At 39.1% G+C, this 27,812-nt stretch overlaps 1 protein-coding gene across 5 annotated transcripts in view; it reads right to left on the bottom strand.

Annotated features, from left to right (window-relative positions):
- The window catches only part of SPIDR (scaffold protein involved in DNA repair), a 196,367-nt gene that overhangs the window by 127,198 nt on the left and 41,357 nt on the right, over positions 1 to 27,812 (bottom strand). For all 5 annotated transcript variants that reach the window (XR_010439214.1, XM_064706073.1, XM_064706070.1 and 2 more), the window contains exons 6-7: positions 16,971 to 17,236; positions 7,684 to 7,784 (exon numbers count right to left, since the gene is read on the bottom strand). Coding sequence is in view for 4 of the 5 variants with exons in the window: in XM_064706073.1 (XP_064562143.1) it covers positions 7,684 to 7,784; positions 16,971 to 17,236 (367 nt within the window). In the remaining variant the exon portion in view is untranslated. The remainder of the gene's footprint in view (positions 1 to 7,683; positions 7,785 to 16,970; positions 17,237 to 27,812) is intronic.

Here is a 27,812-nt window from a genome sequence, read left to right as displayed (position 1 = left end):
CCTGCTTTGACTCTCAACAACTAAAAACCAGTTTGGAGACAAGAAAATGAAAAAAACATTGAGAAGCACAATTTAAAAAAAAACAAATGTTCAGACATTCTGGCTTCAGTGCCTGAAATACAACTCTAAAGTTTGTTTTAATAACTCTGTAACTACCAATAAGGAAGACAAATGAGGAGGAAAATATAGAAATTATGATCTCTTGGGAGCCACATATTTTATGTTTCTCTAGTGACACAGTGACAGGAAGCTGAACACACTGCAAGGAGAGGATCCATGGTGCTTGATGTGTGGAAATGCATCAAATGTCAATATCGGTAAGACTGTACGCAGTTTCACCTCACTCCAATGAATTTTGCTAAAATGCTACTGCTCAAGTGTTCCAAAAAAGCACCTGTAGCCTTAAATGGAAAGTTCTGAAAGGGAAGAAGCTCTCTTTAGAGCTGGCCAGTAGAACTCTAGCAGCAGCGCAATCACTACAAGACCTACAGAGTGAGACAAAGTGTTTCAGGACTTTTTCAGACTGAAAAAGTTTCAGATTCAGAATGAATTCAGATTCAGTTTCAGACTGAATTCGGCGTGGTTTGAATGCTTCAGCTGGGATAGGCAGTGCACCTCCATGCAGATCAGACCAGCAGAACCAACAGTAACACCATGACATCAACAAGAGCACAAAGCCAAGTTTAGTCTGTGACAGCCGGTACTCCTGAATTTTTCAATTTTCCATTCTTCCTGAAAATTTAAAAGTCTTGCCATGTTGTAAGAACGAATCTCACCCCCAGGGCTGAAGGATGTGATGTGCCCATCTGAATCTAACTGAATGTAACAATCACATCACACAAGGCAGAAATCAGTTCATAAAGGCCACAGTACCAATGCAGAGAATAGTGAACTACAACAACACAGACCACTTAGAAACACAAAAGAAAACTGAAGCATAGGAAAATGCCAAGCAGTGAATGGCTCTGCTCCACTGAGCATCACAGAAAAAACCCCAACTTATATCCAAGCATGAAGAAGAATGGAGTGGAAATTATTACTATTGTGATATAAAAAGTCTATAGTAATAAGGACCATATGCATACCTACAAGTATGAACTATCATGAAAAGCAAGACTGACAAAATAAAATTCCTCAGCCACAAGTCACATGGATAAAAAAGACCAAGCAAGCACAACAAGAGGCAAAAGGAAGACTCTTTCACCACCTTCCTTTTAGATAAATTTAAAAATTACCCTTATGCAAGTAGAGCTTTCTGAATAAAGCCATTACAAACTCATAAGAAGACACAAGGGAGGAAGATGAGCTTGCTTGAAGCCACATTAGTATGTGAAAACCTGCTAACAAATATATGTTTTGTGCAAAAATAGTGAAGGCAGCTTGTTCTTATCAGATAAACAGTCAAATTCTTTATCTTAGTGATATCTGAATGATACGGGGAAAGGACAGATACTTTTAAGAAAAACAAATTACTGTTACTTTTGCTCAAAGAACTATCAAACAAATAGTATACATGAACCGCAGTTTAGAAGCAATTTTTTACTGTACCTGACATTTCTAAACACATGGTTGAGAAGTTAAGTTATACTTTCTCTTAACTGGGAAATTCTTTAAAAATACGCAGTATGCAAAATACAGGTGTTTGAAACAAGTCAAATTTCTACTAATCTTAGGTAAAAGGTTTTATAAAATAAACTTTCCCACTGAAAGTACAAAGAATTTTGGGCAATTAAGGCTGGGAATAGTACTCACTGCACAAAGAATGAAAGTCACTCTTTGCCTTTGGCTCAGATGAATAGGTCAAATACACATTATGGAATTATAAAGGAAACAAAGAAAATTCCACTTCATGCTTTGTTTATTAAAACAAACTAGCAACACTCTTCCAAATTTGTCTCACTCAGTTGTTTTTCAAAGGCATAATTTCATCCCAACATAATTTAACTTCTAATTGTCAAATGTGGTTCCAAAACTGCAGTTAGTAGACACTCTCCTGGGACATCACATACTATCTGCAGTGGAAGAACAGCCAACCACTTTCTGGTTCAAGCCACAAAGTTTTACTTTCATTCTTAAGTGTAAAAAGTATAAAATGTCAACTTACAGGCACAAATCAAAACAAAAACATTCTTTTGCTTGGCATCCCATTATTGCTCTTTCTCCTCCCTCATGTATGACTTGCAGGTGGAGGAGTAACAAACTCAGCAAGCAGGTAGATACCAAGCAGACCCTTGTAATTCAAAGTCAATGCTGAAAGCCAGGTCTGGGTTTCAAGGTTTACAGAAAGTGTACAAAACCATCTGGTTGCTGTTCTGATCTATACATGTTGTTATTCTTCCTGGGCTGGTAACTTCTGAAGCCATTCAAGAAGATTTTTCTTAGAAACACACCGAGTCTCTCATAGGCATGATGGCTTCTTGCCACATTTATATAAATTTTTAAAGGTCTGCTGAATCTGGCTGTGCTTTAAACACTACAAATTCTTTATAAGAACATATGTAAGCTACTTGAAGAGACTATGCATGTCATTATTGTTTTTCATAGGAAAACAAAAACAATACAAAGAATTCTTGCTTGAAGAAGACAAGTTTACTTTTTGATTTTTTCCTTTCCAATGCTGTAACAAGTTCAGACAGTTGGCTAGGAAAGAAAAATTGGCAACTTGCCATGTCTCTAATTTATTGCATTAACCCTTAAGTCATAAAACAAACTATCAAGAACTAAGAAATAAGCAACAACTAGCAAATCTCACATTTCTGTCTTTTTAGAAGAATTTTACATAGTAAAGGAAACCCTGTTAAGGGCTACCCATGTTTTCTTCATCAAGTACAAATTTCTTGGCATTCAAGCTGCTAAAAACATTTCTTCCCATCATCTTAACTAGTCAATGAAACTGGAAGAGAGGGAGAGATTGTTTATATTCTCTTCTGTAACCCTTTCAGACTTCCTGAAAATGTGTGACATGAAACCCTGTCCTCATCTCCAGGGCTTCATCCTCCCCTCATGCATACATTCCATTTGCCTCAGTAAACTGAAAATTTGCTGCCCTTTGAAGGTCACTTTTCCCTGTGAGGAAGGAGCAGTTTGGAAAGAAAGATCAATGGTTTTGTTTTATTGTCAGTTTACTACTCAAATTCGGTTGTAACACAGTCATGAATTTTAACCTTGGATCAACAAGTACCAAATCTTGCACCAGATTACAAATGCTAGAGAATAAAATGTTTCTGCATTTAAGGTAAAGAACTGCTTTGATGATAGCTGCAAGACAAACAAAACCAGTGGAAGGTAGGATGTACAGAAAAGCAGAATTTCAGAAGTTACAGTAGGAATCTACATGACTTTGCTTTAAATATTATTAGTGTCCCCTCCTATAGACAGGAAGATTGTCTAAATGTAACTCAGAAAACCACTATTTTTTCTTCCAGCAGATGTTGACAGGAAAAAGGTTTGGGTTTTTGTTGTGGGTTCGGTTTTTTTTCTCTCTCTCTCTTTCAGCTGTCCAGATCTCCTCTTTGCCCAAACAGGAAACTTCATGGGGAAGTTGCAGCACTGCATACAGAATAGAGCCTGCAAATGGTCTACACGCCCTTGCAGAGAGTACCCTCAAACCATCAGCTTGGCTGCTCAGAGACTCGCTGTTACATGGCCTGCACCTCAGCCCCCCTTTTACATCTTGTGAAGAACAGAAAATTTTGGATTTGTGGCAGAGCCTGACATTTGCCTCTGTTAGAGCTGAACCACAGAGAGCATCCAGACAATGCTGTGGAGCACGGGCAAACTCTGGTCTTCCCTCCCTTCAGAACTCTGCCCGGTATGACTACCTTGATTTACAGAAGTGGGATTCACCTTGCAGAAACCCATGTCCTTAGTGAGTGCCTATCTCAACACAGGGACCAGCGCTAAAATGTGACTGTGGCCCAAAATTGTCAAAATCTGAGAAAGCACAAAGGTTTCTTCTACCCTGCAGAATGAGTCAGCCAAAGTGAGACCCTGTGTGCTGCATAAACACCAGAAAGTGCGTGCTCTCTGAAAGGAGGTGCTCTCTTCTGGGCAGTGATTCATCCCAGTGACCAAGAGGCAGCCAAACCACAATGGTTACTTACAGAAAGGGGTCAGGGAGGTAACAGACAGGATTTAAAAAAAAAAAAAAAAAACAAAGCTGAAAACTAGGGGGGTTTCAGTAATATGGACATGGATACAACCTAAAAGTCACAGCAAAATAAAGGCATGAAATTCTGCAGTTTGAAATGTCTAACAGGAGTGACAGCTGGAACTTCTGGAAACATTTTTCCTTAAATCTCATACGTAAGGAGGACTTTAAACCAATCTCATTTGAAATTGCTCCCTGCTGCTTTAGCAATGAACTTCTGGTCTGCATGTCTATGGGATATCCAAAATGACGTGACAGCTCTCCCAGCAACTAAGTTACTTCAATCCTCCACATTAATCTTCAGGATTCTTTAGTGACTCAAATGAGTTTGCTATTTGAAAAGTTCTTTCCTCTAACTCTGTGCTGAAGTCAGAAACAGTCTGGCTTAGAAATGTTACTGGGCAAAACAGTGGGGAAACAAAATTCAAGAAGATTCTTAGATTAGTGAGAAAGCCTTAATTTGAACCTAAAGAGATGAAAGCTGAAAATGGCATGCATTTGCTGTGCTGACACTTCACATTCCTGACTAGAAGCAAAGAGAAGGTTATCTAGTTACATTACTAAAATTTCAACCATTCCAACTGATGTTCTCCAAACCAAACACCAATTTCATTTTGGTGTTACAAAACATTATGGCTGTTCTAAGAATACAACTATCAAAAATAAATTTTGCTCTAGATGAAAAAGTATCCCCAAAATATTATCACAGCTATTTTAATGATAATTTTATAATCATCATACTTTGGAATAAGGATTGAGAATTGGAAGTGAAAATGAAGCTGTGGAGTTGAAGTGTATTCCTAAATTTATGGCATGTTCAGCATTTTTCAGAAATTGTAGCAAATGCTTGAAGGGTAAATGAAACAGCAGTTTGTCCTAAAGATTTCTTGTACATTTTTTGTTATGATGGAAAAGGCATATCCCAGAAATAGTTCATCTTCTGCCAAAACTAAATCATCTTAAAGACACTCATCAGAATTTTTTAAATGTACTTAAGAATAGAGCAAGGTATTTTCCCATAGCCTTTTTTCTCATAAAATGCTAACGAATCCTGACTCATTTTCTGAAAGAAAAAAGAAGAATCAAAGAAAGGAATTCAGCCAGGGGCAGATGTTTAGCATGGAATATTTCAGCCTAGAAGTTGGTTTAACAAAATGGTGAGCAGCCAAACACAAAGTTTTGCAATGACACATGTGAAACTAGGACAAAAAGAATATTAGCAATGTTGGAGGTCTGTTACTACAAAGTGCATTAAAAATGTTGATTTTATTTAAAAAGGCAAGCCTGTTCAATATCTATTTATGTTCCATACTTGAGAAGCAGTGAGAGGATGTCCTCACACCACATAAGAATGATGAAGTAACCTCTCATGGTTTTAAGTAAGCATGCCTGTACAATTTTCAGCATAGCATTTCTAGAAAGAGCTGGCTAAAGACATCTCTGCTTCCCTGATGTCACTTTCTAGAGTGTATTCAGATACTGGTGAAATTCCAGAAGACTCAAAGGATGATGATATTGTGCTACTATTCAGGAAGGGTAAACAAAGCGGCTTACAATATAACTGGGGACCAACTAGCCTGACATCAGATCTAGGCAAAGTGGCTGGAAAAATAAGTAAGGAATTAAGGTCAGAAATACAACGTGCTACTCTGCATGGGTGGCATTGTGAACAAACAGCATGCAAATGGCCAAGGGATGTAGGGATGTAAGCCCTCTAAAACTCCAATGAGAAACTCAGATCAAGCTTTAGCCAAGAGTTTGGGTGTAACTCTAAATCATACAACCTTCTTATGAAAAATCAACCATTTTCACTATGAGTAATGCACCCTTTGAGTGAAATGCAAAAAAAATCAAAATCCCGAGAGCTAACTTTGTGAATTACAGTTAGACTTTTTAGCAGTGGAGAATTACAACTGAGTAACAGCAGTTCCAGCAGGACTTGCAAGTAAACACTCATGCTATTGTTTCATCAGTGACATAACTGTGTGAATGCCACAAACTCAAGCAAATCTGTGACTAAAAGAGGACAGGCTTTGGCTATACAGTGACCTGAACTGCATGGTTAGCTGTACTACTTAAGTAAAATCAGCCACAATACAGCACAAATACTTCCCTGTGTTTAGGCAGAAGAAGCAGAAAGAGTAGCTGGAGAGTAGGAAACAGCATCTCAGAAAAAAATAGCTGTGGAGGTTCCAAAATCATACTGGACAATCAATTCCAGGTGAAGTTCCAGCACCGTGCTGTGACCAAAGCCAAACCAGACTCAAACACTTCTCACAGGCCTCGAATATCCTGGAGGCTGAGAAGTGAATCTGGAGCTGGCCAATGATTTTAATGACACTAAACACATAGAATTGCTATGCATTGTATGAAGAACACATAGAATTGCTATCCTTGTTCTTAAGACCCTTCTGAAAAGTTCAAAAGGTACAGCAAAAAACCATGAAAGTCACTTGAACACTGATAAAAATGCTTTAGAGACCCTTAAAAAGCTCAGTCTGTTTAGTTTATGAAAACTGTGAGGCAGCAGAGGTTTTGCTATGCAAGTGCCAGAAAGGGAAAATGTCACATACTAAAGGGCTCTTTAAGGGAGAAACAAGAAACAAAAGAGGGGAACTGAAGCCAGACAAATTCAGATTTGGAAGAAAAATCACCTTCAAAAATTTGGGAGTAGAACTGGGGGCAAACTCTCAAAGCAAATTATAGATTCACTTAGATACACTTATCCATGTGTTTTCAAATTAAGACCAGAGGACTTTCTGAAAAATAAATGCAAGTCAATATATGCTCAAAAACAAGCAGTTGGCTTAATACAGAATAAATACGTGACATTTTGTAGACTACAGTCACACAGACAGAAGCTAATTAAAAAACTTAACTACTTCTTTATACTTAAACTCTATGAATCCATTACCTCTCAATAAACGCTACTGAAAGATGGTGCTATCAGTCACCAGTACTAATTTGCATGACTCTCACTGTTTGTTTTTAAGTGATGTGCACACTGTAGTTATGTTTCACACTCATTTCATAGTTGTGCACTATTTGCTCACACGTGGTGCCACTCACCATTTCAGCACTTATCCATGAATTTTTATCTATTTGTTTGTTTGTTTGTTGTCAAGAAGTGATCACAATGCAAAAACAACAAGAGGAAAGGTTGATTTTAAAGAAAGAAAAAAAGCCACCAAAAAAATCTGAACACCCATAAATTAAAACTTGAGTTGTCCTACAACCTGCTGAAAACACTATTTTTCCATGTGATGCTGGAAATCATGGAGCTGTGAAGAACTTAGATGGAGGCTACTTAAAATATATCCTTTACCTGATGCATTGAAATGATGACTGAGTCGTTAGAAACCTTCATAATTACGAGAAATGCAATTATTAGCTCAGAAGACCATCACTATAGCATTAAACCCAGGTCAGGAAAGACCAGCAAATAATATAAACTTCACTTTTCCCCCTACATAGGCCATAGATACATACATGTAGGTATAATACTTTCACAGTGACATTGTATTATGTCTTACCTGAGGGGATTTTATCATCTGAAAGACACTGATGCCTCCAGAAGCTAATGGCAGATCTTTCTCTGTTCTGGAGCCGACATAACCTCTCAGCTAGCCCGCCTCTGCAGAGAATAAAGGAATGCTCAGTTTTGCCAGGAATCAGTATTTGGTTTGCCAAATAAAAAGCCACAGGACAAATGTATATGTGTGCATATATATATATATATGTATGTATGCTTTGACCCTTGGAAACAGAATCATACAGTAAAACTATGTTTTGTTTTCCCAGTTTTGAGCTTTCCAACGGAGTTACTCCCAACAAAACATACACTTAGGGTCAATATATGCAACAAAACGTTTTCAGTATCTGGTGCTCAAAATCTTCATGTTTTCAGTCAAGTCTCCAGTATAAGGAGTGTAAAAAAAGGTTTCTAACTTTTCCTTGCACTTATGAACAGATCCTATTAGAAACCAGAGACAGTTGCAAATTCAAAACAAACCAGTGTAACCACTAGTTATAACAGGTTGGGTTTTCTTTTCCCTCACAGATTTGTTTGTCTGTTGGCAAGGAGTGATCACAAAAATATTCTTTTACCCATACTTGACCCTATGATTCATTTCACAAGCTGGGTCAAGTGTGCAGTTTCAGTGGTCTGAACACTCTCCAAGACGAAATTAATTTAGCATTCCCAAGGTGAGGAGCAGAGGAGTGGCATCTAGCACAAATACACTTAAGGTAACACTAAAGCAATTCCTACCCTTGGTTTCAAAGCCAGAAGACATAATTTCTCACTTTTAAGAACAAGAAGATGTATGTGTTGGAAGCTGTCTTTGGGCTACTACAAAGAGCTCTGGACTACTGTGGGAGTGTTTGAGCATTTTTCTTTGGCTTCAAAGAAGTTATTTGCATAAAGACCTACTTCATTCTTTTGTTGCAGTGTAAAGTTTCTCCACAAGTACTACCAAAAATATTAATAAAAATTTCTACCAAGGTGAAATGTGTCCTTGAGTTAAACTGGTTTAGGAATCAACAGAGATAGCATACAACCACCTTATGACTGTTTGTGTGCATGATGAACATTTTTTGGCTTAGTGAAAAAAGACAAATAGCTTGGTAAAGCTCAGATCATAAATGTGAAACTGGGAAGACACACACCTGTGGAAACTGAGAAGGAGCTAAAAAGGCAAAGCAGGACTTCAGGTGAGTTGTAAAAAAAATAAAATCTCTCTTCAGTTACCAGTTATTAAAAAATTTCATTTACGGACAAGTCAACACATTTTATAAAAAGTAGTTAGCAGTGTCAGCTGAATTTTTAATGAACAACTATATCCTTTGCAAAATTATAATCATCACAAGGATTTTCAGATGCAATGGCTAAACACCTAAGTAGTAGATCACAGAATGAACTCTGAACTACAAGAGCCTTAAATAAGTCAAAATGACCTATAGAAGTTTTGCAGTTTACATTTCTACATCTCTATGGCTGGTGCCAGGCAGGAAGGAAAGAAAATCCCCAAAGCCTCAAAATAGAGAACCCAGAATTAATAAGCTATGAACCCACACTTAACAAGCTATAAACCGTGCTATATTAAGAAGGAAAACAAACAAAAATGTTTAGAAAATATTAGGCTCCAGTGAAGTTCCAGGTAAGCTTAACAACCTTGTTTAATCCTGGTTTCAGCAAGGACTTTAAGACTGACAACTAATACAGAAGTGCAATGGAAGCTTTGGTTCCAAGAGCAGCATAGTCAAGCACCTGATTTCATACAGAATAACCTACTCTGCTGATAACACTGTGTTCATCCACATTTCACCCTAAACTTGAGCAGTGAAGCATTACCACACCACAACACTCGTGGGCAAACAGATCTACAGACTCCAACAAACTGGCCACCCAGTTTCTCTTCTTACCAGGGAACCATTCTGAGATGCAGATGTAACTCAGCTTGGCTGGGTGGCCTACATGAGCCAGGCTGGAATTGGTAGACGCCAGCGCAGCTAGGCTTAAAAATGCAGCAGTAAAATGCATTTTCAGATTGCTTGTTTAAAAGTCTGGCATGCATGAGTCTGCATCTGCACTCCGTGGTTGCACTGTAGCAATACACTACACAGTCAGTAGCTCAAGCACTTGTTTTGCTGAAAGAAAACTGTTCAGCATGAGTGTTCTACTTCATTCCCTCCACAGATGCCAGTCAGAGAAATGTATTTTATTTGTTCAAAGTGCAAGAAAGTCTTAAAGTACCGGCTCGAAGAGAGTAGCTATTATTGGCTTACAGCCCAATTTCCCCCTTTTTTCCTGAGCAGGGCTATTGTTGTGTCCAGTCAATCAGTTCCTACTCTCCTTCAAGCCCACTATTGTTACACCTATGGCAGGAATGCCTTGTAGCATGAAGGAAAGAAAGCATGAAGGAAAGAAAGAAAGTTTCTGGTTCCATGGCTACTGCACTCCACAGCAAGTAACATCATTACTGTCTCAGGCCTGATATGACTACCAGGAGGGTTCCACTGATGCTCACAATTTCATTATTAATTTGCTCACCATGACTGCATTAGGACACCACTTATCACAAAGGTCCATGAAAAGTAAAGTAAAACACCAGCTTTCCTTAGTAGCCCTCTGTGCTAAGTGCGCTGATATTTATTAACCATCATCCTTCCATTCACATTCCAAATGTGGATAAAAATAAACAGAAAACATCATAAAACAATTTGCCTCTGTTTGGTTGCAGAAAACAAAATATAACTAAGAATGCATTTATGAGAGGTTCTCAGCTGGTCATTGGAAATGTTTTTATACTGTTTCATAGCTCATGAAATTAGAAAATACAGTTCAAGGACATGGCACGCACAGAAAGACTTTGTATGGCCAGAGCAACAGTTAGTACTTTATGGTTTGTTTCTTTTAAAAAGGTAGAAACAAAGGATGTTAAACACCACCACAACCCTTAAGGATCAACTCCTTTTTTAGCTCAAACATATAAAACAAAGAAAAAGGAATTTCTGGTACACAAGGTAACAGATTTGCTGACAACAGCATTTGAAAACCACTCACTCCTTCCAAAACAGTACAGATGCTCACACTGTAAAACACTAGTGCATGAACTGTGTCATTCTGTGAACTATACAGAGGCAGAGTCACTCCTGGCTGGGCAGTAAGAGGTAAGCCAACTTCTGGAGGGTATGTGTATAAAACTGGCAAATATGATTACTTATGTGTCAACTCTGTAATCAAGTGAACTGACAAACCATTTTATTGAAATAATAAAAACTAGTTTAGGATGTATACTTTCCTGACCAGCACTTCAAACTTGCCCCCTAAAAGTTTTAATATGAGGAAATCGAACACATTTGGCAAATTGTTAATGCAAAGGCTGTTTGGTGAAGTCAAGCTGCTCAGATACAATCTCCACTGCCCACAACCTTTTTATTTTTAATCACAGAACTTCCAGTACAACTATTTTGTTCCTTTAATTCCCTGAAGGCAGACAGATTTAAAAGCAGCAATTCATGTCCTATTTCTATACTAAATCTGAGCTTGTTGAAATACTGTATTTAAAACAACACATCACCTTTACTGTCTATGTCCAACAACATGCACAAGAAAAGCAGCTTTGATGACCATAAGAAAGCTCAGCATCTTGTACAACAGCTCAGGTTCTGGTAGACGCCCTACCCTCAAACTTCAACAGCAAGACTGATGAGTTTTGTGACAGCTATGACCAAAAAGTAATACTGAGCCTGACCTGTGACTTCCAGGCTGGTTCCTATCTCCCAACTCCAATGAAGTTAATAGAAAGCAACAACAAAAGAGCATTAGTGAGCCTGCTGTGTTTTGAAAAGTAATTTTCAATCTTTCTGAAGTGTTGGAGATCTCCTTGTGTTCATTTAGTAAGGTTTTCATTCAGCAGGGCACTTACCAAAAATAACCCCCTATTTATCCAAGTTTACTCCTTTACAGACTTAATTTTAAGTCAACACTCTTTACTGAGTTGTACACAGTATACACAGGACTCCACATAATTCAAAACAAAAATATATCCCCATCTCAAGATTGAGCAATTTCCATCTTCTCTCATTTCAAAGCAAGGGGAAATCTTCTCTCCTACTTTTACATTAACTGGTGAAGTAACTGACACTCAGCTGTCCCTTTAGACTCCTTTCCACTCCATGGGGCACTTGCTGAAGAAATAAAAAAAGCCCCACTGGCTCATGTTCAGATTGCCAGTGACCAGGACCCCCAGGTCCCTTTCTGCAGCCCTGCCTTCCAGCAAGTCATTCCCCAGTCTTCACACAGAACCAGGATTGCCCCATCCCAGGTGCAGAATCCGGCAGTTGTCCTTGTTAAACTTCATGCAGTTGGTGAGTGCCCAGTCCTCTCATTTGTTGAGGTCCCTCTGCAGGGTCTCTCTGCTCTGGAGGGAGTCAGCAGCTTCTCCCAATTTAGTATTTTTGGCAAACTTGGTGACCCTTTGAGTCCTGATCCCAGTGGTTAATGAAGATGTTGAAGAGAAGTGAGCTGAGGATGGAGCCCTGCAGAACCCCTCTGGTGACCAGACCCCAGCCTGATCACCCCATTCACTGTAACCTGTGTGCTCAACCTGTGAGCCAGCAGCTCACCCATCATTGAGCGTGGCTATCCAGCTGTGTGCTGGACATTTGGGCTGGAGGCCACTGTGACAGACAGTACCAAAAGTTTTGCTTTTGAAGTCCAAAAAGATCACATCTACCGGCTTTACTAGATCAGCTAGGTGGGCTGTCCTGTCACAGAAGGGTTTACAAGCAGGACTTCTCCCTCATGAAGCTGTGCTGTCTGTGATCAATGACAAACATGGCACTTTTTTCCCCCGTTAGCACCAAACATTTGGCCAAGTGAAACCATCTACACTTTCTAAAAGAGAAAATACAATTTAACTTTCTCTAAGGGCAAAATAATTTTACTGTGTACACTGCCAGTGATGACAAGTCATCTGTACTGTAGCCATGATATTTTTCATTTATATTTTCCTAATCCAACAAGAAATTCACTAGCAAAGAAAAGTTAAATAGTTATAGAGATAGTTAAAATTAGCATAAGAACATGACCGACCATTGTTGTTACACCCACATGCCACTTGTGGATGCATGTAAAGAAGGAATAGTCCAAATTTTAGAGTAAAAGTCTGCTTCATTTGTGCCAGCTCCCTCTTCCCTTGGCAATTTCCTTTATTTTCAGGACCTCAGTTGGCCTCATGTTACAACTGGGCTTCATTTACTGCACATAGTACCAGGACATTCTGTAATTTTCTCCTCTTTTGATAACGAAAGTTAATTTTAGCTGATCAGATTTGTATGTGGTCTGCATACAAGCAGATATAAGATAATTTAAAATAAAATCTTGGGAAATCCTGTTTCTGTTGAACTATAAACAGCCACTCAAGTATTTAAAAAACCAAACAGAAAGCTAAAGGTTATTCTTCAGAACTATAAGCTCTTGCAACATGACAGATTTAGATGTAGAGTTAACATTTTATAACTTAAGATATTTATTTCCTACAATAACCACAGACTTTTTTTCTGGTGAAAATAAAATCTTAATGGAAAAAGTAAACAACTCAGAAAACATTTAAGAAAGGTTTACTTGCAGACAAGAGAAGCTGAGTACATGCATTTTGAGTTTTCTTCTCTACAAATACTGAATTGACCCAGTTATTTGTTTAATCCATGTAATAAATGTTAAAACTTGCAATACTCTACATTCCTCCATTCTTTCACACAGAAACTTTGAAAGAATTGGAACTAATACAGTTTAGACATTTCACCCCATAGCACTAACATGGATTTCAAATGTAACAAGAAGAGCTTCTTGAAAACTGTTCTTTGCAATATATACTCCCTCTCCTCAGGTTTATGAATTATTTACATAATTTCCCCATGAAGTGCTGACTCAGGCTGAGAAACTGAAGCTTTGGGATGGAATAAAAGGGTAGGAGCATGCAAACCCAACCCCTCTTGACCTGATCACCATGGCTGCTCATCTCAGTCCCAGGTACCACCAGTAGTGCCCAATCCTCAACTCACTTAGGAGCTCACAGCTGCAGTCCCAGGCCATGGATCTGGCTGTGCACCTGGGACAATTATGTATTCCCACTGCATCCACCAACAGGCTTGTTTAAACAGAGGAAGGCAACTACACAGCCACATAATATCAGTGCTCTAGGGGAGATGTCCCAAGCAGTGGCATTGATGGCTGTGAGTGAGAGATGATCTGCTTTGCTTCCAGTGTGACAAACTGGAATCTCCTACAGCACGGCTCTTCAGAGCCACCAACACCCCTGAAGGACAAACCCCAGCACCCAGACTACCTGCTCTCCCCTAGGGACCATGGCGGAAAGAAGAATAATCTTTACTTAGGACACTTTTGAAAACAAAAACTAACATTACAGGGATACAAGTAAACATGAAAATCTGGCAGTAGATATGGTGGGGGAGAAATTGCTTTCACCACATCATTCTTGTCTTCAGACACCAATTGTCTTCCAAAACCCCAGTTAACCCCTAACAGAGGAGAATTGCAACATGCCCCTTCAAATCTGGCTCAGCAGCAGCAGCACTGTATATTGTGCATGTTGATCAGGTGACATAGATGGGCTTCTCATTTTATTTACACTCAAAGGTGTCGAATTTACAGTCAAATTGCCAATGCTAGGATCAAAAAAATTTATTTTAATCATCCATAATTAGCTTACATCTGAAGATTTCTGTTGCTTTGGTTGCATCTCAATTTTTTTAGTGTATGACAACTACAGCTGTAATAGAGTAAAAAAAACAATACTCTTTCCTCCCCTTTGGGCAACTACCCATTTCAATTTCAGCACCAGGAGGTTTCCAGGAAGAGAGGACAGTAGAAAGGAATTTATCTGAATTTTTCCAGACACTGTTAAAGCTCTTTTCTTTATTTGGTTTGGTTTTGCTTGGGATTTGGGGGTTTAGGGAGGATATTTTAGGGGGGTTTCTGTGAAGTTGCACAGAAAAATGTACCTATTGATGTAACAGAGGCATAGCTCCAATCAGGCAATGCAAAGATAAATGCAGATTGTAACATGACTAAGATTTCTACAGAAAATATAAGCTAAAATTTCTTGAAAATACATCTCTACTTTTGAAGATACATTTACACATGTCAAACAGCAGAGAGATATAAAAATATAAATATTTTCTATTTTCTTAAAAGGGGAAACAAAATGGGAGGAGACCTACTCTACCTACATAAGGACTCCTCCAGGAAAAAAGCATACAGAATACATTGTGGATTTGGAGTTGAACCTCCTGCACAGGAATTCCCACAGGAAGATGGCAGCTCTGCACCACCTGCACCATCTCTGCTCAGCCCATGCTTCCCTGGGCACGGGCCTGGAGAAAGAGAGCCCAGCTAAGCAGAGACTCGTGGCTCTCTTCCCCCTCCTGAGCAGTTCCAAATGGTCCATCCACATGGGAGCCCACAGGCCAGACCCAGCTTCAGGATGATTTCCCTGCTCACTGCTCTTTCTGCTGCAGCCTTGAGCTGCAGCAGAGGTAGGAAGGAAGGAGAAATGACAAGGCCATGACTGCTTTGCAGCTTTTAGCTATTAAATCACAAAGAAGGGATTGTCACTCGATCAATCAAGAAGCTGACAAACCTTTCACCAAAATGGCCTTCAATCCACAGCACAGAAAACCTGTGCTTTCCTATTGAGGATGCAAACTTACATCCACTGCTATCACACCAATGAAAATGTTCTCTGTCAGCAGTAAAAGGAAGGATGGGAGAGACACATGGAATTAATGCCCTGAACAGGAAGAGTGAAAAGATGGCAATTACCTGGATGAGCAAAATAACTAGATAAACAACACTCATAACTAAGGAATTTCCTGCCTGCTTCCCTGTTCCCAAAGGAATCCAAAGTGGAATCACAGGATGGAAGGTAAAAAGCCCTGTAAGCTCTGTTCCTCCTGCCACTCCAGACAGATTACATGATTACATTCTATATAATTGTGGATGGTTTGGTCTTATTGTTTTGTTTGTTTTTAAAGCAATCTATTCTCTTATACACTTGTGTCAGACTATCTTTCCCAGAAAACATTTTTTGCATTTAGACTGTTGACAGTAAAGGTCATCAAATGAAGCTGGAATTTAGAAAAAGACAAACCCACTAATGGTAACAAACAGCTCAGGAATTGCTCAAAGCTGGAAGAGCACCTGGGCAAAACACCATTGTACAATTGTCCTGTTTCTATTACATTCACACATACTTGCTTTTGGCCACTATAAGGAATTTTTGGGGGTTACAGCTGTGATCTGACCTAGTACAGCTGAGTATGCATGTTTTCTAAAGTGACAAGAAATAAAGCTTGATTGCATAAGCAAAGCACTTTTAAGTATAGACATCCTCAGTGATTAGGACTTCCAAACCTGTTTCCTCAGACAGCATTTTGAAATAGCCAAGAATATTTCAGAGAAAAATAAGGTATGCCTATTAACTGAATATTTACTGTTTAAGTAATTGACTGATTACTGTACATAGATTCAGCTGTAAGAGAAGCACATTGTTAAAACAACAATAGGGATGTAGAGCAGCACCATTTGTAATTGTGGTCTCCACAGCTTGAGGCATAACTTCACATATACCATTTAAGTTAACACAACTTTCATTAATTCAATATAGCAAGTGGCCATTTCTGCACTGTAATTAGCTAGAACATCAGGCTTCAACTGCTCCATCTCAGGCTACTTTCTTTCAGCAGTTACATATTTTTCTAATGTATTTAACTTAGTCACAGACACTTAAATTTCACCTTAGGAATACATCCTCCCAGTACCTACATAATGCTCTGCCCTCCGCTCATCGGAACTACTGCTCATCCACTCCTTTCCTACATTATTTTGGATAATTTTGCACTGACAAATCTGGAGAGGACCAAAAAAAAAAAATCCTAAAACCTGAGGTGCAGAATTTTTGCAGAATTTCTTGAGAGGCACAAAGCAATGAAATTATTAGAAGCTAGAATAGAAGTATGTCCACTCACACAATCTGTAAAGCATTATCAGAAGTGCAAAAATCAATTTTAACAGGAGTTCAAGATTGAGAGCTTTCACCAGAGATTTTAAATTTATTCTTTCTTGCCTTTTTTGCTTGTTTACAGATAAATGATCTTCTTTAAGTTTTTCGTATTTGCATCTCTAAAATGTTTACCCTTGAAACACACTCCAACACTTTGGCAGGTATTGTTTTACTTATAATTTAAGAATAAACAGCCATAAAGAATTCCTTGAGGTGGACAGTCGATTTACCTCAGCAGCTTCCTCTTCTTGGCAGACTCGGTGGGGGCCCTGGGGCCCCTTCCCGCCGGCTTCCCCGGGGTGCGGAGAAGGGCCTGGGCTGACCTCAGCCACTCGCTGGCCGGGCGGGCTGGGACATCCCCTGTGTCCCCTCCTGGCCCTGGCTGTAATCCCTTATCCTGGATACTGGATCCTGGAGTGGTGGTGGCCAGGGTCACCTCTCCTCCTCCCAGGCTGTCGTTATCGGAGGAGTACTCAGATATTTCTGTCGAAATTGCCTAAACGAATAAAGACAAAAAGCTGTTTGAACAGAATGCCAACGAGGGGGTATAGATTTATGTAGGCAGGTTTATGTTACCCAGTAACCCACAAATGGAATGCCAATTTATTAATATAACTTGGACAACTTCACTGTAAATGCATATAAATCTTTTGTCAGTCAACATCAACTCCTGAACATAAGGATCATCTCTTGAGGGACAACTGAGATGAGTAACATTTAGGGTTTTTAAATAACTAGGTCTGGAGAATCAGGCTAATGTTTTTATCTAAGGCAAGTTTTGAGGGAAGCAGAGAGAGGATAATGAGTGATAGAGATCATGACTGAAGCTGAAAGAAAGAGAGCTTTTATATTGGGATTCACGCAAACAGGAAGGTCAGCTTCCATAGGCTGAATGGAAGGAAGAAACACATGCCTCTACTGACAGCTTGTAGCTGTCAAGTATGTAACCTTTTGTTAAAACATGATTTTGAACACCAAAGCAGGCCGTCATATCCAGCAGGCCTACAGCTTCCCAGGAAGGTTTCAAAAGTTGAGCATAAGCTGTTGGGCTGTCTCCAGGTAGCTCCCAGGAAGATGGATCACTGCTCAGCAGTCAGGGCTGGGAGCCAGCAGGGCTGGAGAGTTCAGTCCCACAGAATCTCACTGGAGCTCTTCTACCAGAAACTCATAGGACGCACTGAACTCATCCCACTGAGGGAAGGATGAGAGGATGAGAAGGCAGAAAAAATTCTGCAGAGACATGGAAGGCAGAGAAGAGGGCTGGGGGGAAATTCACCTGCTTTGGCTGAGCTTATTTTGCTTCCCTCTAGGGCTCCTGCAGAAGCAGGTTAAGGCTACTGGGTTGGCTCCCTAAGGTGAGGTCTACACAGCTGTTACATGCATTATGTTCTCTTGACCCAGTGTTGCTTAAAGTACTGAGTATTAAGCAAAAATACTTGGAAAGTGACATTTTACCAAGTACAGAACAAAATGATCTAAACCACTGAAATAGGCAGAGGACTAAGAAACATGAGCTGGGCTCAGTCTTCAGGAGCTAGTTGAAAAAAACCCAAAACAACCAAACCAACACTGTCTGCAGGTTCTGGTGGGGCAGGGACAGTCCTGTCACCGGGACCAACCAGCACTAGGCCAGCTCAAGTAAGCTGGCATAAAACTGTAGACAAGGCAAGGCAAGTTACTCAGACTGATCTTGAAAGAACCAAAACCCCAAACACAAAATATTAACTTCGCATTATCAGTGGGAAACTGGGAAACCCCAAAGGCTGACATTGCTCCAGACCATGCTGCCTCAACCACAGAAAAAAATTACCCCATTCCTCTGGTGAAATGCAGTAAGTAATGCTCCACACAGGTTGTTTGAAAACTGGCTCAGATAAAGACTTGAAAGGCAAAAGAGGAAAGGGAGGGAAATCACAGCATTCACTCAATTCACTAAAGCTGTTCCATGTTATTAATTAGTGTAATCATCTGAAAACAGCATTTCTCAACTGCACAAAAATAAGTTCAGTTCTTGCCAGTTCTCTGATACATTTTTCACGTAAATGCCGAGACACTGTGTTCATGTTCCGAGGGCTTACCTAAGTACTATGGAAATTGGAAGGACCTTTTAAAGTTACCCAGAGAAGTAGAATAGCTAAAAGAATGTAATTAATATTAGTCTGCTTTAAACACAACACAGTCAACATCTGTCCCTTGGCAACAATATTTCTCTGAAAACAAACTCCTTCCACATTGGAAATGAGCCAGAAATAAAAGATTTCAAAGACTCTGAAAGCAGTAAGCAAGCACTTCATTCTTAAAACACCATTCCAATGCACTCACTTGCTTTAGGAATGCTTTAATTTTTCTCAAATAGCTATGATATCCACTGCACCTAAAAAAAGGATGTGAACCTGAAGTTCTCTGAGCGAGTGAAATGCGAATGAGAAAAGTCCTTGGGAAGTGCTTTAAATTAAGCACGTTTTAATCCCATTGACTGTTTAAGCGTTAAGAAGCTTTCCTAACTAAAGATTGTCTAATAAATAATTTCTGCTAAAATTACTGTATACTTGTTTAGACTGAACTTCCCCAAGGAAACTGTACTTTGGGGTTTTTGTTTTGTTTGCTTGTTAGTGCATTTTTGTTGTTGATTTTTTAATTGGTCAGTTGGAAATTTTTCTTAAAAGAGGAAACTCTAAAAATGCAGAAGAAAAACAAAGAACAAAAACTTAGCCTTCCAATTCTGTACATTTTTTAACTGTAGCCATAATCAGAATTCTAGTCTAAAGAGAAAAATATTTTCAAAACACATCAAACACGGTTTTTCAAGTATCCAGTAAACAAGCTGGCAAGCCTACCAACAACATGGTGGGGAAAAGCTGGAAAAAAATTTACTTCTTTGATTCACTTTAAAACAATGATTGATAAATAGTGAAGAAATTTTTCATTTTTTTTATCAATATCTTAAACATCACAAAGAAGAATTTCTAGGAGTTTTGTTGTTATTTTGTTGATTTTTTAAATGATATCGCCAGCAATATCATGTTTTTCTTCTGCATGTTTAGAGTTTCAGAAAAGCACCACTGCTATGCACAAAGAATTGTCAAATTAAAACTGGTTTTCCACACAGCTTATTATTTTGAAATATAGTAATTTTGGTTACAGTGCCTGAGAGTATAATGCTTCCCACCACACAGAGGCTCAGTTTCCCCACCTAATTTCTTCCTCTGACCCCTGATCCGAATGTAATAATCCCCAATCCAGAGGATTTTCATGACTGTCTCCCATATATTCCAATACCTCCAAATACTTTGTAGTAGACTGTTCACTAAGATATAGATTATTTCCAATAATGGCCTTTCCATGACAGCCTCTTCTTCATCATGCTAGCCACTTGTCTATATCCAGAAAAAAAAATCAGGGGTTGACTTCAATCTTTATCACTAAAACAATAAACATAGTTCATTTTGTTTGATTTTAAAATAAATCTATTTTCTCTGTGACTGTGTCATCTGAAAAGCTACAAATGCTCCCCTTTTATGGCTCTTTCTTTTAAGGGAAAATGCCAAGTATAAGTACACAGGCTATTGCCATTTTTTCAGTTAAGATTTGACTACAGGAAAGTAAAGAAGTCATTGAGTACTGTATTGGAGCATCCAGGACCCAATATTTTAAGGTTAAGCATTTTTTAAATCAAAATGCATCAAAAAAGAAAGAGCTCTCAAGATTAATTAATTAATTAATGATATATTTTTGACAGCACTCACAGGTACTAGTTAACAAGGAGGATGGTATACATGTAAAAATAGAAACCAAAATGAGAAACAGCAAATCCCAACTAAGCAGCTAAGATTGCTAAAGTGCATATATTTGCCTGTATCAATTTGCATTCACTAAGAACAAAAAAATACCAAAAAACAAACCACAGAAACTCTAAAATCCTACCCTAAATTGGTCAAACACAAAACTCTTGACTTCAGTGGAATGAAGATGGCATTCCACAAGCACATAGATTCTGCACGCATGCAGCACAGAAGATAGCATGCTGTTACATCTGTGACCAAGTATTCCCTCCCTCATCCTCAAGAGATTTGCTTCAGCTACCCCTTGCTGAACACCCTGAGAGTTCTCTGGCAGTACCTTGGCAATCTGCACAATGTTTGCTTCTACAAGGCCTGAAAAAATCACCTTTTCACTTCAACAGTGATGGAAGCAAGTAAAATCTGTATTTGATGAGTTAAATAAGCACTTGATATTTTTTATCAATAAAATAGCAGTAAGTTAACATGAGAAGTGTTACATTTCCATTTGAAGTTTCCAGCTTTAGCACAGAAAGCAGAACCTTACAAAGCTTTTTGTACAAAGAGAAAGCTAACAGATCAACCCTATTAAAATAAATAATAAATCTGTATTTTTTTAAAAAGGCTCTCAGACAGTGATTGCTAATCAGAGGCAAGGTGATGAGCAGTTGTGTGGGTTTCTTATCTCCCTTGTCTCTTCTCCCAAGATACATTACTCAGTGATTTCTGAGAAAAACATCAGTATCCACACATCACCTTTATAAGCCATTAAACACTTCCATTTGTTCAGTTGCATACATTCAGTTAATATTGTAAATATTTCCCAGTAGAAATGAAGATACTTTGCAGATAAGATGCTCAGTAAGAGTTCACAGATACTATGAACAAGTTTATCAGCTGAAACTAAGATACTTCAGCATGCTGCAGTGTCTTACAGACAAAAAAACACATATCAAATTCTATATAGACATTGATATAACTTTTTGCAGATAGAGGTCACTTAGTCTGTCATTTCCTTCCCTAAATAATATAAAAGTCTTCCCTCCTATTATCCTACCACAGCCTGGCTCAAATGGCAGAACTGTAAGAGTGTTTCTCAGAGCACCCTTAGGGAACCAGGCTTTCTCAAGGCCACAGAGCCAAGTTATGTCAGAAACAGCAACAGTATTTCAGTTTCAGGCTCTGATCACAGTACATACAGAGCAAAATTAATCTTGTGGCATCTCCCTCCTGCTTGTCCATTCATGTATCTTTGCCTCTGGTTCTGGAAGCACTTTCTCTTACCCCCCGCCCGTTCTTTCATGGACTAGGTTTTTCCCTTTCATGATTTCCTCACGTTTTTCAGACTTGATCTGCAATTCCCCTACGTGCCCTCTCATGACGGCTCTCAGGATGGTGGAAGCTGACCAGTATTAACAGTATGACCAGTGTTAACAAACACACAGCAAACTCTGGTGACTACCCTACTGCCTTTTCCTTTGTCCAGTCCTCCCTGCATTTGCACTGCAGGTACTTTGCTGTCATGCCTGCAAAGAGATTCAAATGCAGCCAACTTCTACCCCAGGCAGCTGGCTATGGGCTCCAAGGAGACTTTGTATCTTGCGTGGTACTCGCCCAAAAACAAGAGTGAGCAGAAAAACCACTGGATTTAGCACAATGAATATTCACAAGCATAAATCACCAGTGCAGCATGTCAAAGGCCCAGGCTATGCTAATGAATGCTGGAAGCTAACTCCACCAGAAGCTGGCTTGCAGGATTACAGGGAGTAGGGTAAAGGTAAAAGAAAAGTAGTTTTCCCTTAATTAATCAACACAAAATTAATTTAAGCATTGTGCACACAGATAGTACAGGATATTATTCAGCTCTACAAAGATAATTAAAGATACAAAGGATTTAAAGCTTGCAATTCTTTTCAAAACTCCCTGTTTTCTGAAGCTTTAACTGAAGCACTGAAGTCTATGCCAAATATACTTTCCTAGTAGCTTGAGAAATAATTTGGAATACTAATCTTGGTAAACTAACTACTTTCACTCTAGAGGGATATAATTCTAATATTCTTTCATACAAGAAACGTTATGTTGAAGTGCAGAGTTAGGCATGTGCAACTCTGTGGGTGACACCAAGCCTTCTTCTCATGGAATAACCACAGGAACAGCACGCAAAAATACAAGATTAGGTAGCAGAGCGTGGGCAGAGATAATCGTATGAAAAAAAGAACAATGAAAGACATAAATCACTAATAAGGTATTTTTGGACTTGCAAGCCCAAACTGACACAGCAGATTAACTGAAATTTTGTATCTGGAACAACCACCCAGCGTTATTACAGAGACAGCACATATTTGAAATGGATCTCAGATAATGCCTGGTTGTTTAGCCAAGTACTGCATTCCTCCCCAGCACACGCACTCAGACCATCTGATCTGTCCTAAATATTTATCAGTGGTGTTGGTTCAGTGCACTAGGAAATGACATGTCCTGCTCCACACACACAGCACTTTGTGGCTGCCATTACAGGAAACTGAGCCGTGTGCTCCCCAAGCATCGGGACAGCCACCCCGAGCACTTCCCTGGGATTCTCCAAGAGCGAGCACCACCGAGCTTCTCTCCCCCTGCTTGGCCACCACTAAACCTCAGTGACATTCCCTTCACACAGACATGGGAATGATTTTTGCTGTCTCCCAGCTGCCACCACCCCAGGGCTGGAATGCAGTAGTTATTAGCACACAAAATCATTTATGCCAAGTGGCAAAGAAGAATGCGGTATCTACTTGAATATGGAGGAGAAGTGTAGGCAGCAACACTGTAATTATTCAAAGCAGAATTTGGTCACAGACTGCACCCTCATCTCCTCTTTAATGGTGTTTTGAGACCTTTAAACAAGTGGTTAGGACTTCTCTTCTATGACTAATCAAAAAGGATTCACTGCATCCAGCAGCCCAGAGCTTCCTATCGTAAAGGAAATTGATTCATGATTATCTCTGGAGGAAGCAGGTCAGCTACCAAACCTTACACACCACTGCTGGGCTTCCCTTTGAAAAGCTCCTGGGGAAGTCTTACCCATGTCGGACACCATTTATTCTGCAAGCCCTGTCAAAATACAGCTGCGTTAGCTACTGTCTTAAAAGGTAACCCCAAAAATAGGATTCAATCCAAAGGAAAAATACCAATAGCTGTTATCAAAAGAAAAGCATATGGGACAGTTTCAGAGATGCTTTCATACAGGGAAGGAGTTGAAAGGGCTTTCATGGAACTCTGCAGAAATTAATGGAATGGTATGGCTGCTGTCAGACCCAAGAGCCAATTATCTGATGCTGGGCTTCCTGCATCATTTTTGAAAAAGAAAGTTGCAGAGGGACAGGAAAACTCCCTCTTCCACTTCACAGAGTGAGGAAGTTGAAGCACAGTACATAAGCCCACAAAATGGTGGTTTATATCACACATGAAATAATAATTAACAAAATAAATAACTTGTATCATCGTTTATCAGTTCCCATATCTTGTTTAGATCATTCTGCCTTGAAGTGGAAAATGAGGTGACGATTATGCTTGCTGCAGTATGTTTGGCTGTGCATTCTTTTTTGTCAGGGGAGAGGTGTGTGTTTTTGTTTGGTTTGAGCTCTCTCACTCACAATCCTGTACACACACACCACTGGCAAGCAGTATCCTGCTTGCAGCACTAATCACTGTAGGAAACAAGAACCGAAAAAATAACATCAAAATTAGATTTTGCACAGATGCACAAAAATCAACATGAAAATCAACATGAAAATCTGATCTTCAAAAGAAGAACTTGGGGAGAAGAGTAATTAAAATTACAACAAACCAGATTTTTTATAGACCTAATGCAAAGATGGTATTTACTGACTTCTTTTTTTCTTTTAAGCCAGGTAAAGAATGCACAAGTGGTAAGAAAGATGAAATCGAAGCCGTAACTTCTAATCCTGAGCAGAAACCTCAGCTTTCACAAGGCAAACAGGTTGAGCAGGCTATACCTCTGGAGATCCATCCACAAGCTGTTCCAGCCTGCCTCTCCCAGAACAGGTTGTTCTGAGGCATGGATCAGCCGACCGAAACAGGTGAGGCTGTCGTCCCAGCCCAAGTGCCTTTTTACACAAAATCGGGCTGGAAAGCAAGAAGCACTATTTCTTTCTGAGGGTGCTGTGCAGATGTAGAATTAAATATGATCCCAAATTAAATAGTGATCCCAAAGGTAAGTCTGAACAAAACTGTTGTCTGCTGTGCACAAGGACAGGAAAGAATAGTAGGGGACAGTGAGCTGCTAAAGTGCAAAATGAGCACAAAACATTACTTAACATTAGTTAAGGGACACTGACTTGTACTCTGTGTAGACCCTGCTGCAATCATAGCATCTGTAGCATTTGCACTGCAACTGCATCTCTTAAAAGCATCACTTTAGTAGATTAGTTGACTTCTTTAGCATTAAGAATTCAATCTATCACTTCCTAATATTATCTCAGTACCACTGATCTCACCATCAGTCTGTAATCAGAGTAATAGCCAACTTCCAACAGACCAAATAATGGTGAAAAATGTTAACATGGACAATCTACAAGCGCTTTTCCTGCTTTGTCTAATGTTTTTTTCCATCATACAAGGACATCTTCATTTTCTCTCAAGGAAAATGACTGGCTGTTAGAGACAGTCTGGACAATTTGTGCACACTGCTAGCCAATGTTACATTCAAGTGCATTACCATAACCCTTGCTCTCCATTCCCTTCGTCAAAAAAAAGAGGGGAAGGGGGAGACGCCACTTCACGTGTTGCATCTTGCAAACTATTCAGGGACAGAACCAGGTCTCCTCTCATGCAACTGCACATTATCCCACGCAGTTGAGCTCTCATCTTGATAAGGATCCTCCAGATGACAGAGACACAGGCTTTCAAATATAAATACTTGACTCTGATAGGGCACGCAGATAATTACATCATTTCACACAGAAGCCTCAACATTATACACTGAAGTTTGGGCACACAGGAAAATTGCAGTCAGCTTATAATACCACTTAAACAGGGTTTCGTTCTTGACACAGAAATAGTTACTTTCATGTTTCCAAGGAACAGATGTTATCACATGGTTTGATAACCTACTTTCACATTCTTTGTTTATAGTTATTCACTCAGTTTCATTTATTAAAGTTAGTGGATCCGTGCCATGAAACCTCAGTTTTATTGTCTCTGGTTTAGGTGATGTTATGGTAATCATCCCGGTTAAAGCTTGGCTGTAACAAGAGGGCTCAACTGAAAGGCATGATTAAAAGCCAAATTATTATTTATGAACTAAATCCTAAAGCACCTAGACTAAACACCTGCAGGATTCAGTAGGTACTGTTAAAGGAGGAAATACATTTCCATCTTCAAGCAACTGTTTTGTTTTAACCCAAGACTTCAGAGAGAACAAATACTTGCAATGGGAGGTAATAACTTTTACTAGACAAACAGATATAGCTCTGGGAAAGCAGACAAGCATTTAGCACTAAGGCCATCTATAGGTCTCAAAAGTTTGGTGTTTTTTTCTCCAAACAGATCATTAGGTCTAAGCAAATTAAATATTTCCTTATAAAATTGCTTCTCTCATTTTACCCAATGCAGTTATGAATTGTATAATCACCTCGCAGGCTTTTAAAAAAGTTGTTTCTCAAACAGAAAATGCTTCTCAGAGTAATGTCACTGTATAGATAGATCAGAGAACAGTCAAAGACTTTCAAATCTTTCATATTATGTATTCTTTCCAAAAGTAGATGATAGCTGCAAGTACGTTATGTTTGAGATTAAAGGAAGCAATTCCAGAATAATCAGCTAAACGAGGGCTTGCACACAGGTATTCAGTAAAGCAAAAATTATTCACACCGATTGATCTCTTTGGTTGATCTGCAGTTTCCTGTGAAAACTCTTAGAAAAGCACTTATCGCAAAAGGAAAGAAACAAGAAAATGAGAGAGAATGGAAACACAAGTGGCACAGTGTTGTATAACACAAGTGCAATACAGGCACAATTTCTGCAATAATGCTCAGCACTTAGTGGAAAAATTTTTGTTGACAATATCCACAGGGACACACAGAAACATCTTGAAATTGAGATTCTGCACTTCCAGCTGCAGCAGTGCCAGCGTTCATGGCTGCAGCACTGGCAGCTTGAGGAGACACCAGGCTGCCAGGCAGTGCAGCACATTACATTCATTTTCTTCTACTCCCACTCACTCCACATTCTTCTCACTTGACTGTGCTTCCCTTTGCCCCATTTATTGCTTCACAACTCCTGCGGAACTGCCCCCAAAGCCTAAAATAGTCCCTTCATTTCTCCCTCCTCTTCATTTCCAGTTTCTTTCAACCCTTTCCCTCCTCTCCAGAAGTCTTTCCACACACAGCCTAACTTTTTCTAGATCATTTTGCGGTTTTGCACTGTTAAAACTATTTTAAACAGCAAACATTTTGGGGCAGGAAATGTGTTACCACGTCTGAAATACTGTGTCAGTGATGACAGCATGTGCACGCACACAAAAGCACCACCTTCACCAAAACTGATTTCTAACATTGATGAGAGCACCTATATGCAGGCTAAAGAAATAGAAAACTCATTTAACTGCTTTTCCAAGTAAGCCAAAGGACACCAAACAATGAAACTGCTTTGAAAAATACATTAAATATACTCAGCTAAAATTAGTTCTATTTGGATAAAGAACAAAGAAAACTAAGCCCAACATGAAGTTTACACATTTTCTTTCAGTTCACGTGCCTAAACTTTAGGGGAACAGAAGGAAAATAAAGTAAACATCAATTGAGTAAGGCACTGTAATTGAAAATTGTAATGTTGCTGCAAATACACACTTTATAGAGAGTCAAAATTGCTCATTACTACAATACTGTCTTAAGTTTGACACATTTAGCTGTGCTGATTGTTCACAGTACATAAAAAGATTTCAAAGTACAGACTTTAAAACTCCTTTGAGATCTAGATTAGAATAAAAATGTGTGTGCTGTAATATAGGTGTGTTACATTACATTTAGTGACATGACTGCCATAATATGTGTATAATACAACATTGTAGGACCCATGGAGACAATCACAGATATTTAAAACTTTTGTAGAAAATAAGCACACACATAAACTTATCAGGAAGATACACCTGAAATGTCCCAGTAATCAAATACAATCCTTACACAACTAAAGTCAATGGACTGTAATTCTCTAAGAACGGGCTAGCAGCTGACATGAGAACTTGTAAAGAAAGGAGCCCTAAAATACAAACATCCATTTATTAAGCATTTCCTT

Source organism: Zonotrichia leucophrys, chromosome 2 (genome assembly GCF_028769735.1).
Source record: "Zonotrichia leucophrys gambelii isolate GWCS_2022_RI chromosome 2, RI_Zleu_2.0, whole genome shotgun sequence".
NCBI classification, from domain to species: Eukaryota; Metazoa; Chordata; class Aves; order Passeriformes; family Passerellidae; genus Zonotrichia; species Zonotrichia leucophrys.
Note: the sequence above shows the minus strand (reverse complement) of the source record. Positions and strands in the feature narration are given on the sequence as shown.